A 13,653-nucleotide genomic window follows, 5' to 3' on the forward strand; every position below is an offset into this window, starting at 1 on the left:
CCCAAAGAATGAATTCAGTTCGTTTACACAGTTTATATGATATCATGTATGGTTCCTTCCATGCTGCCTTTGGTTAATGCATACTGTTTGTCAGTTGGATTTGGAACTGCATGTCCTCCTGGCACATGCTATTTCTTTAAGCATGATACTTGAGGAAATCAGCATATTTCTTACTTTTTGCACTGATTAGAATTTAACAATGTAAAAACATCAATTGGGTTCCAGTTTCTTTAGCTAATATGGATTGAAAGGGAAACATTTGATAGAGCAGGCACTTTTGAGGGACTGCAGAGACTGTTCTCCACGACACCTTCAGAACCCTGTTAATTGTTTCTGTTCAAGCCAAAATATATTTGGTAAATTGATTTGAGCCGATGGAATGCCAGCTTAGCTAAACAAGGCAGGAAGCCAAGGAGAAGCCCAGGGAGCTTTTATTTGAGAAATGTTAAATATTAATGTATTGGGACATTCTATAAAGAAGGGAAGATTCCCATTGTTCACTTTGAAAGTGGTAGATGTGAAGAGCTCTGTTCATTCAACTTTAGAGGGATTAATCCACCCCAGAAAATTCAGACACCTGTTGTTGCATTCAAATGACATGCCGCTCTTCACATGTAGTCCTCACCTCATCCCTTTGAAGGAAGCAACGGTTTGTGGCTTCATGTAAAATGTACACAAAATGACCCATTATTACACAGTTATAATTAGAAGCACCTTGCTTATCTGTTTGCAAGCCAGGTGAACACAGTGGATTCTACTGATATGGAAATTATTAGTCATCCACAACCCAATTCTCAAAGGGGTTCTGGATATTCAGATATTACTAACAGTTGAGGGGTTTCAATACTGTTCCTGTCACAGCTGACAATACCTTATGGAATAAGTGTACTCTTTGTAAGGATTTCACATGGCAAAAATGACCAAAAGGATAAGGCTGCTAAGAAAATAATAATATATCATAAATACCATAATTAGGTTAGTGAATTTAACTCTTCTAGGCCTTGAACTCAGTTTTACAATTTCTTTTCTTTTTCTATCTCTCTTGCCATGATGCAAGTAATTTATGTGCCCTTAATACCCAGCTGAACAACTTCCTGTATCACACGGAGCGCACAAGCTTTCTGCTTGCTAGGGAGGAACTGTATTTCTTTGGGCACTAAACTTGCTTCGCGATTATCCTTTGAATGGAACAATTCCATTTCCAGACAATAGTCTCTTCCACTCTGGTCTACCAATCTCAGTTTGTACTACCCCTTAGGGATATTTTCTTTTTATTACCTATTGATTGCCTATCTAAAATATCACAGTATATCCTTTGAGTGTTTGTTCTTCCTCCATAATTTTTTTTCATAAGCTCATGTGATGAAAGGGTACTTTCTTCAAAATAGCAGCTTAAATCAAGCCTGCAGCTGGAAGATGGGAGATGGGGAAGAATGGCTCTGTGGCCCTGTGGTTTATAGACTCAGCGCTTCATGATGGAATTGTCTGCCAGAGGAGCACAGGTGGCCGTGTAGCTTGGGTGGAATTAGGCTATAGCTACATTCCTAATAACAACTGGGGTAGTACAGAAGACACAGAACAAGGCTCAGTAGCTTGAGAGAGCTCTGCTCACCCCTGTCACACACCCCCACCCCAACTCTTGGCACTTAGCGAATCACTTAAAATATTTCCTTTCTGCCACCTGTTCACTTCATCAACTCCACCTGAAAGAGTTACGTCAGATCCACCTGAAAGCATTAACATGTGGGAGTGTGACTTTTTATTTTACTTTTGGTAGAGCTCTACACTTGATGAACCTAGAGTATATATTTTTTTTTTTTTTCTTTTTTTCCTTTGGTGTAAACTCTAAACAGAAGAATTATCCATTTTTAAGCATCACTATGGTATGTCTACAGATTTTGCATCTCCCCTCTCTCTTAAAAGTGGACTGCAGCAAAAGCAACAATAACAACCAAAAAAACAAAGAAAAACAACCACAAAATAAAAGAACAACAATCCCCCCACCAAAAAAAAAAAAAAAAATTAGTAGTCTGGAGCCAGGTCACACACTTGAAAGGTGAAAAGCAGGTTGGTAAAATATTCACTGGTGAGAAGGGAAAATTGGAAGGCTCTTCATACAGTGGAAGGAATGCAGCTGCTGCTCACATCCCGCATGAGACATGTGCTTCAGCTTTGGCCTTCTGACTGCCAGTTATTTCTACCAATTTCCCATGCAGAGAACTGGGAAACTCATCCCAGCTGCAGAAAGGACTAACCCCCAAACCCTCAAACACTTCCATGGCATTTTCATCTCATAAGGTGCCTATTTAAAATATCTTTTGGAAGAGCAATTTTTTTTTTCAATTACAACTTTTTCATTTTTTTTTGCCTGTCACTACTGTAATTTACTTTGCATGGATTTTACTCATGTAGAGAGTAAAAGTAACTGTGCAAACACATATGTATATGATACAGCAATAGACAAAGGCATCTGTAGTGGAATAAGTCATCCTTACACAATACGAAGCCTAGCATTGTTCTGTGAAAATCCTCTTAGTATAATGATAAAAAGAAAAGAGGAGGAAAAGAGAGTGAATTACAAATTATTCTCTTATTTTGGGGACCATGTTTCATGAAAGAGATGTCAAGAGTCTTGAGAAGAGTTTATTAAAAACACAGTGGGTCTGCATCTTCCCAAGCATGCATGGACCAGCAGTCCATTGCAAAGAAAGAATGATTGGCTTGTTCACTGTGAGTTGAATTCCCATGAACTCAGTTGCCCAAAGTCTCAAATGTATTATATCATTGCCAGTAATTTTGTTGGAGCTCCTTTGGATGTAAATTCTCAACCAGTGTGGCACTTGGAAAATAGCATTTGCCTGCTGTCTAGGAAAGAGATTTGTAGTTTGGAAAATTTTGCAAGGTGGAAAATCTTTGGAATTATGCTCTAAAAGTTTGAGTGTTGTATGGAATTGATCTCTCCCTTCATTTCTCTGGCTGGGCAGCTGCCTAGTTACAGGCTTATGAGGTCAAGTGTCTTCTATACCTTAGAGAGTGTATTACAAATCATATTATAGTTTGCTTGTCTTTTTTCAAAATGTTATTTCAGTGTCTTAACTAGCATGAAATTCACAAATTTCTTTGGCTTTGCAGACTCCTAGTATCAATTTACAGGGTAATTCATTCATTTAGTGAGTATATAATATGTGTCAGATAATGTGTTGGAAGATGGGGTATGAAGAAATAGACATCGTTGTATACAATAGTTGTGGTTGTCAGAATTGACCCCATCTTTGAGATCCACACAGGAAATTAGTCCAGTGTGGGGACAGACTAGCAGTGTGTCCTTGCTCTGATCACCATGTCCCATCACTGTCTTCTCTTCACCCAGTTATTCCCGAAAGCCCAAGAGACACTTTCTTATGACCTTCTTTCCTGCTTTTTACCCAATTCTATTTAATTGCTTTTGGGAACCGAGCTTCTTCTCCTGATCAAGAAATCTTCTCTACCATTTGCCTTGGACTGAGAATGCTTCCATTCCTTTCATTTACCATACAGTGATTTCCATATGAGTCTTTCTGTTTATTTCTTGAGAAATCCAGTTTTAGACCACTGGTTTATTCTACCAATAACTTTCCCTAAAGCGGATCTGTAACTCTTACTTGCGGCGGTTGTGTGTCCTACTCACAGGAATGCTGTTTGGCCAGGCTTCTCTCCCTTTGGACCACATCCAAGAGAATATTGGCTTTAGAATATTGGCTTAGGGAATATTAGCGTTAGCATCTTACTTCTGAGTGTTTCTTGCTGATCTTATATCACTCGGACATTGCCTTATGCCAATTTTATATTCAGACAAGATCCATTCCATCCCTCCGCACCCCTTTCTCCTTTTTCATCACCACCTTATCTCCCCAGCTTCTGAGTATCTTCTGAACACTTGCTCATCAGGCTAATATTGATCCTTCAGGAACAAAGGTAAAGTCTTCTAAAAAGAGTCATGTTGCTCTTTCCGGAGGCTCAGAACAGATTAAATCAAAGACTAGGTTTTTGTTTTTGTTTTTTTTTCTCATGAATATTTAATTAATCAGTAATAGTAGTAATCATTCTCATTTTATAATTAAAGTAGATGAGTCATTTTTAATTTAGGTTAGGGTTTTCTTCCTCTCTGTTAGGCAATCACAGCAATTCTTTTTCTTTTTTTTTTTTTTTTTTTCACTTTAACATCTTTATTGGAGTATAATTGCTTTACAATGGTGTGTTAGTTTCTGCTTTATAACAAAGTGAATCAGTTATACATATACATATGTTCCCATATCTCTTCCCTCTTGCATCTCCCTCCCTCCCACCCTCCCTATCCCACCTCTCTAGGTGGTCACAAAACACAGAGCTGATCTCCCTGTGCTATGCGGTTGCTTCCCACTAGCTATAAAGAAGATGTGGCACATATATACAATGGAATATTACTCAGCCATAAAAAGACTAGGTTTTGTCAGAAATCCAAGAGGGTAAGAATGAAAACACACAGCCGGGACACTTTCTATTTTTCTGTTAAAACAGAGCTTTCTTTGTGGGCTGTCCCTCTTAGGAGACAGTGACACTGAGTAAGGAAGAGTCCTAGGGCAGAAATGCACCTCAACCTATTGTAGAGGTTCTCTTGGTGCTCATCCACCAAACTGGTACCTAGTTCACCATTCACTGTGGGGCTCAGGCCCTGCCAGGACATTACCAGGAGAACAGTAAGAGAAGCTTCCAACGCACACCTGAGACATAAAGAAAATGATAACACCAGAGTTATCATTTGCTCTGGGTTGAGCCTCAAAAGACTTTTCACAAAACCCTCCCCTTTGTCTTATGGACAGTGTCTTCACGTACAATATCAGGATGGATATGAGAACATTCCTTCTTGACTTTCTGGTCAGACTGATCTGTGATGTGTGACAGTGGAACCTGGCTGTCTGACATGTGACAGAAATCCCACTATTCAGTGGGGTCATTGGCTGGAGTAAATCCTAGAAGCTTTGGGCTAGCAGGTCTGGAAAAATATGAATGTTCTCAGAAATATTCTCCAATTGTTTAGATGGTCAGTTCAGCAAACCAAGAGGAGATTACATTCTTTACCTTGTGGAGTGAAGATTGTTTCCTTGGTGAACAAGACAGTACTGTCCTGCTGATTCTATCCAGCACATGAGTAACTTTGGCCTGTGGGCTGATAGCCTCCAATGCCTAGTCAAATTTGGAGCTTATGATCAGCCCAGGCATGGAGGCCCCAACCTAGGGCTCATAACATCTCAACCCTAGGAAGCATGGATTGAACAGCTGTGCATGTCTCACAGATGACTGTAAAATAACAAGGGGGCAAACATTTTCATTTGTAGGAGTGTTATCCTTTGAAGAGGATGTATTCAGAAGCTTTATATTTATTACTTTAATACTTCCACTGTAGCAAATAATTTGGAAATTTTCACTTGGCACTTAGCATAATCATATGGGGGGATTATTGGATAAAGAAAAATGATATTAAAAAAACTATCATCTTTGTTGTCTTTCCATTTCTGCATTGTAGTAGTCGTTGGATAAATGAAAACATGATTTGGACCAAGACAATTACTCTATAAAGGGGCAAAAATATAAACCCTAGAGTAACATGGTCAATGAATAGTCATCTACAAGTCAAATTAGGGTACATAAGATATCATTATAAGGGCAAACTTTATACATTTAAAAAGTTCTAAGCCCCAATAAGTGATTCATGTTATATCACACAATGTTTGATGTGGCGAAATTAAAAGGTAATCAAGAATTTGGTGAGATCCTTAGTGTTCCTTGTTAGAGGATAATCATATGTACTATGTAAGAATCTATACAGTTGGGAACTATTGGTGGATTCAAGAGTGGTTGATCCTCTTTTCCTCTAGGTTTGGAAATATCATGGGATGGAGACAGTTTTGTAGAAGTCATGGCTGCACCCCATCTCAAGGGCAAACTCTGTGGTCTCTGTGGCAACTACAATGGACATAAGCGTGATGACTTAATTGGTGGAGATGGAAACTTCAAGTTTGATGTGGATGACTTTGCCGAGTCCTGGAGGGTGGAGTCCAATGAGTTCTGCAACAGACCCCAGAGAAAACCAGTGCCTGAACTGTGTCAAGGGACAGTGAAGGTAAAGCTTCGAGCCCATCGGGAATGCCAGAAACTCAAATCCTGGGAGTTTCAGACCTGCCACTCAACTGTGGACTATGCTACTTTCTACAGGTAAGTACAGTGCTTTGGAGAATAGGCTTGGGTTACAGACCAAGGGTAGACTTGACCATGGAACAGAGGGTATCAACTCCCTTGGTGTACAAAACAAGGGCCCCCAAAGTGCAGTGTAAACACCCCTGCTTCTTTCTTCTCTTGAGACTGATCTCATCTTGACTCAGTCCCACATTATGTCCCAAATTAGGAAATTGAAGGGCATATTTCAGAGCCATCTCCTATATGTGATTCTGTTTTTGTGTCTGCAGGTTCACTGGAAAGCTAGTGACACCCTAGGATTTTTCCAGGTGTTAGCTTGACTCTTAAGATTGAGAAGTGCTTCCCAAAATCTGGCCTAAAATGCAGTGGTATAGGGCAGAGGTAGGAATCTCAAATCACTCTGGCTGCCTTTGGGTATTTGAGTGAGCTTGGTTATTCTAGGTCTCAGGAAGAGTTCATCAGGTCTTTCTCATCATCTCGCCCAGAACACATCTGCACGTGGAAAACAAGGTGGTGAAGTGAGGATTCCTTGGATTTTAGCCAACTATGAGACTTTGTGTCCAGAGTCAGAGGAGAGTAGAAACAGGGCTTGGGGATGGAGGAAGGAAAGTCTCTCATTAAGACCGTGGATTCCATTTGTATTAAGCAAACCACTTTAATCATTGTATTAAACGAACAATACATATTCATTGAAGTTACCTTTTTTGTGAATATAAAGGCAACACCTACTTTTACATAAAATTAACCATTATAATGTGCTAAAGATTTTTAAAATTCCCTATTTCACAACCCTGAGCTTAAACATTGCTTTCAGTTCGGCAAACATGTCTATACATTTCTGTATGCAAACTTGTATGTATAGTACAATATTTATATTATGTATCGATGATATATGGAAAAAAAAAAAGACCGTGGGTTCCATAACCTTTTCTAATTCTGATTAACCTCCTTCCATACAAAGCAACTGGTTACAAAGGAGAATTGGCTTTGACTTCTGTGCTACAAGGTTGCATTTGTGAGTTGATGAGTTTGGCCTGGTTGTTCTTCCATTTACTACACAATTCCATGAGGTTCAAGAGCTAAGACTGTATATAACTTTAACCACCGTGGATGTGGGAGGAAACATGAGATGAACACAGTCCAAAAAGGCCTTGTTTAAGTGATTTGCCTGTGCCTCTTAAAATGAGAAAGCTCCTGTGGTCTGAAGCCACAGAGAAGTTATTTTTACCCTTTAACTGCCACCAGTTTATTTCTCCTAGTTCTCGTTAAATGTGATCTTTTTTTATTTATTTGATCTTTGGATATAAAAGATAAAGTTCTATAAAGTCAGCTCAAAGTAGGGTGGAAAAAGGACTGTCCCTGTCATCACAAATCGCTGAACATGGCTGCATCTGCCAAACCATTTGGCTCCAACTCATGTGTTTAGTTCCTTCAAGCCATTTTCTGGTTGTAATTTGAATTCTCTGGGTTCCCTTCTTTCTCCTCCCTGCACCACCCCCTAGATAGACCTCACCCTTGTCTATTGAAATCAAAAGATCTTAATGCACTCTGGAGTGAATTAAGCACCTGGACAGACAGACCAGGCTTCATTTGGAATCTAAATACCCATCACTTGAAAGTCTGATGGGAAGCAATAGAGCACAGCAATTAAGAAACTTGTGGTCTCCCAGAGCTAAAAATCCAGTCCAGCTTTACAACCTTGAACAGTTATTTAAGCTCGCTAAACCTTAGTTTGCTTATCTGGGAAGTGCGGATAATAAAGAGCCTACCTTGAAGAACTGTCGTTCACATTCAGTGAGATTGTGAACATAGATGCATGTGCTCAACCCAGTGCCCCCGAGCAATGTGCTCGATAACTGTTGGCTGCTATTGTAGCTTCTGCCATTAATTAAATGATTAACAAGGGTAAGGCTTCTTTTGGAAGCTCCCCTACCCCAGTTGTGGATTTGGATTGGACCCTTCTCTGTCTGAAATAGAATGGAAAGGCTGTACTTCTCCCAGGACCCTAGCAGCCTACACCTTTGGTTTTCATCCCATTTCAAAGGAACGTGTTGAAAGCAAAAATTGGAGAGCAGGCCTGCAGAGATTCTTCCCTTTTTGCAAATTTCGATTTCTTCGCTCTTTGGTGATTTATTTTGTATTATGATCCCTGGACTGCTAGCAGGAATATGATGAGCACCTTGGCAGAAGTCGTGAGAAATGACTTTGACATGAACAGAAAGAATCGAAATTGTTAGGTGGCCAGACAGATGCTAACCTTCTGCTCTTGAAAGTTGCTACAGCGGCGCAGTTGGGGGGCGGCGGGGGAGTCACTGTGTAAGGGGCTGGATGCCCGAGTTTGGGGAGCTTATGAGAATGCTCTTGGGATCTTTGTGCACTGAGGTCTGGAGGATGGATTATGGTGGGAGGTGAGCTTGTGTTCTGCTGTGTGTGGTGTAGGGACAGAGCACCCTTCCAGGCCAGCCACTGCCTGGAAGAGGCAGGGGAGCTCAGGAGGGCAGAGCTGGACAATCCTGACTGTCACGCACTTTGCTGATAATCTCATTCACCAACCGAGAGGTTCACCTTCGTGTGTTTTCAAGTGAGGGTGACCAATAATGGGTAGATCCTGGATTTCTTTCTTTCTTCCAAGCACAGATGTGACAGGAGGGAGAAAAGAAACAAGGTCAACATGGAAAGGGAGTTCCGTTCTCAGGGGATCTCCAGCAAGGAACAAACCTTAGGGAGTCTTTAGGAAGCAATGGACAGAGAATGCACTGGGCAATGCCAAGCTGGACGTAACCTCAACTCCACCACTCTCTAGCTGTGTGGCCCTGGTAGCTTGCTGGGTTTCAGATTCTTTGCCTTTAGAATAGGTATGACAGCAACTACGTGGTGGGATTGCTACTCCAAGGACTGAGGTCAACGGGTGGTGCCACATTGGCCCGTGATAGACAGGCCGTCCTGGCACAGTGTGCTGTTGTCCTGTGTCCCTTCCTCTCTATGGAGAATCTGCCCCCCCCCCCAGCCACTTACGTTTCTGATTGTCGAGATCTTCTCCTGTGCTCATCGTGGAGAACAGATTAGATAGAGTCTCACTGATGAATCTACGCAACGATTTATAAATGAACCGTTTCTCTTTCGTGACCTTGAATGAAATACGGTAAGTGAAGATTGCATTGCAAGCCTTTAAAAAAGTTGTTCTTTTTGTCTTATAAGAATAATATATGTTCATTGTACGACATTTAAGTAACATTAAAAAGAATAAAGAAGAAAATAGCCATCACATCACGTTCCACACGTGTAAATTTTTACCTGTATATTTTATGTCATTGGCAGAATTTCTAAAATGAAGCTTAAAACATAGTCATGACCTGTGTTTTAAGGGCTGTGATCTTTTTTATGACTCAATATAGGACTAAAGGGATTTGCCTTGATATCATGGAAGGTCATATATGTAAATTGTATATGAATTTGATTCCTTTCATTTTCCCCTTATCCTTCAAAGAAGTAGGACAAAGAATAAAGTTGCGTAATATACAAATGCCACCTTCCAAGTACCATTGTGTTTGTAACTTAGAGAAGGGAGAGGATAAAGGAGGTATTTCTCTCAGGAAGTGTTACCTCTTTTGGGTTTCCTTAATCATATGACAAGTTCCAGAGGGAAAATTCTATTATAAATGTTAGATAGCTCTTCTTATAAGATCAAAATAATAATTCTAATTTCTCTGAATTAGAGTTTACTTTTGAGATGTCTAGGACTTAGAACTCTTATTTTATTTTGGTCTTTTACCCAGTTCAAAATTTTTAATAGTAAACTGTCCATTGTCTAAAAACTTGAAAAACTTTGTAAATGAATAAGAAATGACTACATATTAGCCAAGACTTTCTTTTTCTCTTTTGGGAAACTTTTTAAGATTTGCTCATTTTTTCTTCGCACATCAGTTCCACCCATCATGGCCTCATTTGCTGTAAAAATTAAAGACTTTGTGATCAGCATATTGGCTTCATTAACTCATTGAATATGTTTGGATGCAAAATAATTTAATTATGAATCACATAAAAATTTTAACTGGCTACGTTGATAATGTGTCTTAAGTCCTAGAGTTGCTAATTGACTTGTCCTCAAATTAGATAATCCCCTTTGCAAATCTTCTGCATTGGCCTCCGCTGGTGTGTCACGGAGACATTTCTGGTAGCAAGGGAGGTAGTTAGTATACTGTGGAAACATGAATGTGAAATCATTTCAATTACACTTGGATTCACACATAGGCCTCCCTGAGGAGGAGATGTTGTCTTTGGGTCTCTTTTCTCATTTCTTTGTTTTCACCTCCCTCCCCCAGCCTCACGCTGCCTTCTCCATCTGTGTCTTGGCTGCCAACCAGGAAATCCAGGAGGAATAAGCAGCCCCCCACCCCATAGCCTCCCTGGCAGTCCTCAGCAGCCAGTATCGAATCCACTCCCCACCTTGAATTCGGGCAGGCTGACGAGACCAGTCTTGGCAGCCCCCGGGAGCACGAGGAAGCCAGGAGATGGGCTGAGCTATGTGGGGCACGCTGGGGAGAGAGAAGACCACCTAAACCTTGGGCTGGTGTAAGAAACACTAGCAAACTCAGACCTGAATCTTGGGTGAAGTAGTTGCAAGTGAGTGTAACCTGCTAGCAAAGCAGGCCTCTCCAGTCAGGGCAGGCCCACATTTCAGAGAAGCCAGGAAAATTAATGTGAACTGCAGCAAATCCCAGGCCTTTACAGACCACCGTCGTCTCAGGACTGTTTTCCTCTCCCCACTCCCCTTCATGCGGTATAATTCACCGGAGCAAAAAATCTGTTCACTTGTTCAGTTTGGGTAAGTGTCTGGGGATTCCCAGTCTAGGAAATGTTCTTTTCTTTCCATGCAGTGTTTTTTACAGCTGTAAGGAATTGAAGGAAGGCCAGGGGATTCACAGATGTGTCCTTCCCACTGAGGTCCTGGGAGGTAGGTGGTGGGAGGTTGTGCAGGAAAACGCTGGAACTCCGACAGCACAACGGTGTCGGAGATGCTGGCGCCTGGGGGCTGCCAGTGGCTTCCTTCCAAGGGAAGATCACAGCCTTTGTGGATGACCCACTTTGTGTTTTCCTATAAAGGAAACTCATCATTTATTATAAAGCAAGAGGAGAGATGCAGGCAAGGATACAGACTTTGTGTGTGTGTGTGTCTGTTTGTAGGAGAAAATCATATAAAGCTAACTGCTGTTCTATAATTAAAATCAAGCCAATCTTCCCTTGCTTCAAAGGAGAACGTGCTTGGAACATTTCTGTTTACAGCTTTTAATGATTTGCCTCAAATTGCCATTAGAACTAGGGTCCTAAATCAAATGAGATGTTCATTTTAAAGTGTGATGTTCTAAACCTGCCTTTTTATTTTTCCTTTGGCAAACTTAGCTTTCAGGATGAGCAGCCACTCTGAATATGTAATAAAGGTGACACCAGGTGGCAGTAGACACCTCAGTTGTACCACCGATCAGACTTCAGCACTTACAAGTCCAACCTTAAAGTTCAAAATGTTTTCCCTACTCAGTAGCTCTCTCTCTCTCTCTTTTTTTTTTTTTTTTTTTTTTTAAACTTATGCCCTAGGCTACTCCTTCACTGTATCTAAATATACAATGCACATTCCTGCCTCTGGGTCCATGTCTTTCCTCTGCCTGAGATGCCTTCATTTTCTTCATTGATTTAAGCTGAAGGCACAGCTCAAGTTTCATCCCAGGCCTCTGTAAATGTCTTTTCTTTGGTTTCTTAGAGATGCTGATTGTGTTTATCCTTATTTAGTGAATATACTATATTGCACTGCTGTTCTCTCTCGCCCGCATTGGATTTTAGGTGCACTCGGGAATGGGAAATGTCTTTTCTACCCTTTTGTATTTCACCCAGCATCCCCCCTGGAAGGTCTGCTTTGGGGAAAGGTTTCTTAGCTCCCTTCTTAGCCTTTCTGTCATCTTCATCCTCTCTGATCTCCTTGTGACTTCTACCCCCAATGCCAAGTCCATCTTAGATCTTTATCCCCACACTCGTTATGCACTTATAGTCAGAATGTGCACACATTTCTGTCCTTTCAGGGAATAGACTAGTCAGAGCAAGCGGAGCCTCTGGTCCACCTTTGATGCTGCAGGAGCTATCAGCTCTTCTTATGCATGAGTCTACTACTGTGACTGCCAGGGGCAGGCCTCTGAATCTCAGAATCCACCTCTGCCTATTAACAATTCTCTTGTAAGCCACTTGGACCTCCTGGATCCTCTTCTATACCTTCTATCTATAGATGGCTAGTGTTTGGCCTTGCCATCTTTTTTGTGTGTTATTTTGATCTATAGATATTTCTGCATTGGCCTCTTCCACCATCCTGTCCCATGGAGTCATGGACTGGCACTGACTCTTCCTGGTCACAATGTGTGACACTGTTCATGGGGTATTTCCCCTCAAGGAAGTTCACCTGAGCTTTTGGTGTCCAGAGTTTTTACTGGGACTCGATCACCTGCTGCCTGCTGCCTGCATGGCTGACCTTCTGTAGCCCCTCCCAGAGGTCATGCTAATGCCTTTAGTCTCCAGCTCCTCTGGAGGTTGGAACTGTTATCAGATGGCCCAAAGCCCCCATCAAAAAGCACACTGTTAGAGTGTCTCCTGGCCAAAGCACCCAGGCAAAAAAGGACACTCCTGTCAAGCAGTGCATTCCAGGGGCCCAGAGATCACTCCCCAGGAGCTAAAGGCCAAGGCCAGACTCTCTTTGGGCCAGGTTAATTCTTTACTACACAGCCTGCCTGGCTCAAGGTTAAATGTAATTTCAATTTGATTTTAATTTTAGCTTTGAGTTTATTTTCAGCATAAACTTCCTGGAATCCTGCAGTGTTCCTCCTCAGAAAATTATATTCTGGATTGTAATTAGATGGGGCTTTTGAACACAGATTTGAATGAGTGTCACTGTAGCAGGTAAAACACTAATTATTTTGTAGCATCTCTCTTGGCTGCTTAGGGGACTTTGATTACTCCTTGGTAAGCAGGAGACTGTCTGGTGTAGCTGTATTATATTTTCGTTATCGATGGGTATAAAGCCCTTTCTATCCATGAGAGTGACAGGGGTGGTGGCTGACATGAGGAATGTTTTCCTCATGTCATTGTTGAGCTAACTGGGACACTGAGAGGTGAGGGGACTCATTCCAGGCCCCCCGTGGTGCCTGAGCAGCCAGCCTGACAGGACACTTGGTCTCGGGTCTTTGTCAGAGAACTTGGCAAGAGCTGCTAGGGCTGCTCTCAGAGTCCGTCACTGTCCGCTCAGGTTTTTAAATATCCTGCTTTTGCCATGAGCTTTTGGAGGAGGATTTCATTAATTACTTAATTCACTCCTTTTACAACTTTTGAGTGTGCACCTGCTGTGTGCCAGGTACTGCTGTAGGTGTGGCGATTTGGGACTGGACAAGAGAGACAAAAGTTCTT

General features: G+C 41.5%; 1 protein-coding gene across 4 annotated transcripts in view; it reads left to right on the forward strand.

The window, feature by feature from the left end:
- The window catches only part of BMPER (BMP binding endothelial regulator), a 373,674-nt gene that overhangs the window by 289,285 nt on the left and 70,736 nt on the right, over window positions 1-13,653 (forward strand). For all 4 annotated transcript variants that reach the window (XM_061197906.1, XM_061197903.1, XM_061197904.1 and 1 more), the window contains one exon: window positions 5,895-6,231. In XM_061197906.1, the coding sequence (XP_061053889.1) occupies window positions 5,895-6,231 (337 nt within the window). The remainder of the gene's footprint in view (window positions 1-5,894; window positions 6,232-13,653) is intronic.

This window comes from Eubalaena glacialis, chromosome 8 (assembly GCF_028564815.1).
Source record: "Eubalaena glacialis isolate mEubGla1 chromosome 8, mEubGla1.1.hap2.+ XY, whole genome shotgun sequence".
Lineage (NCBI taxonomy): Eukaryota > Metazoa > Chordata > Mammalia > Artiodactyla > Balaenidae > Eubalaena > Eubalaena glacialis.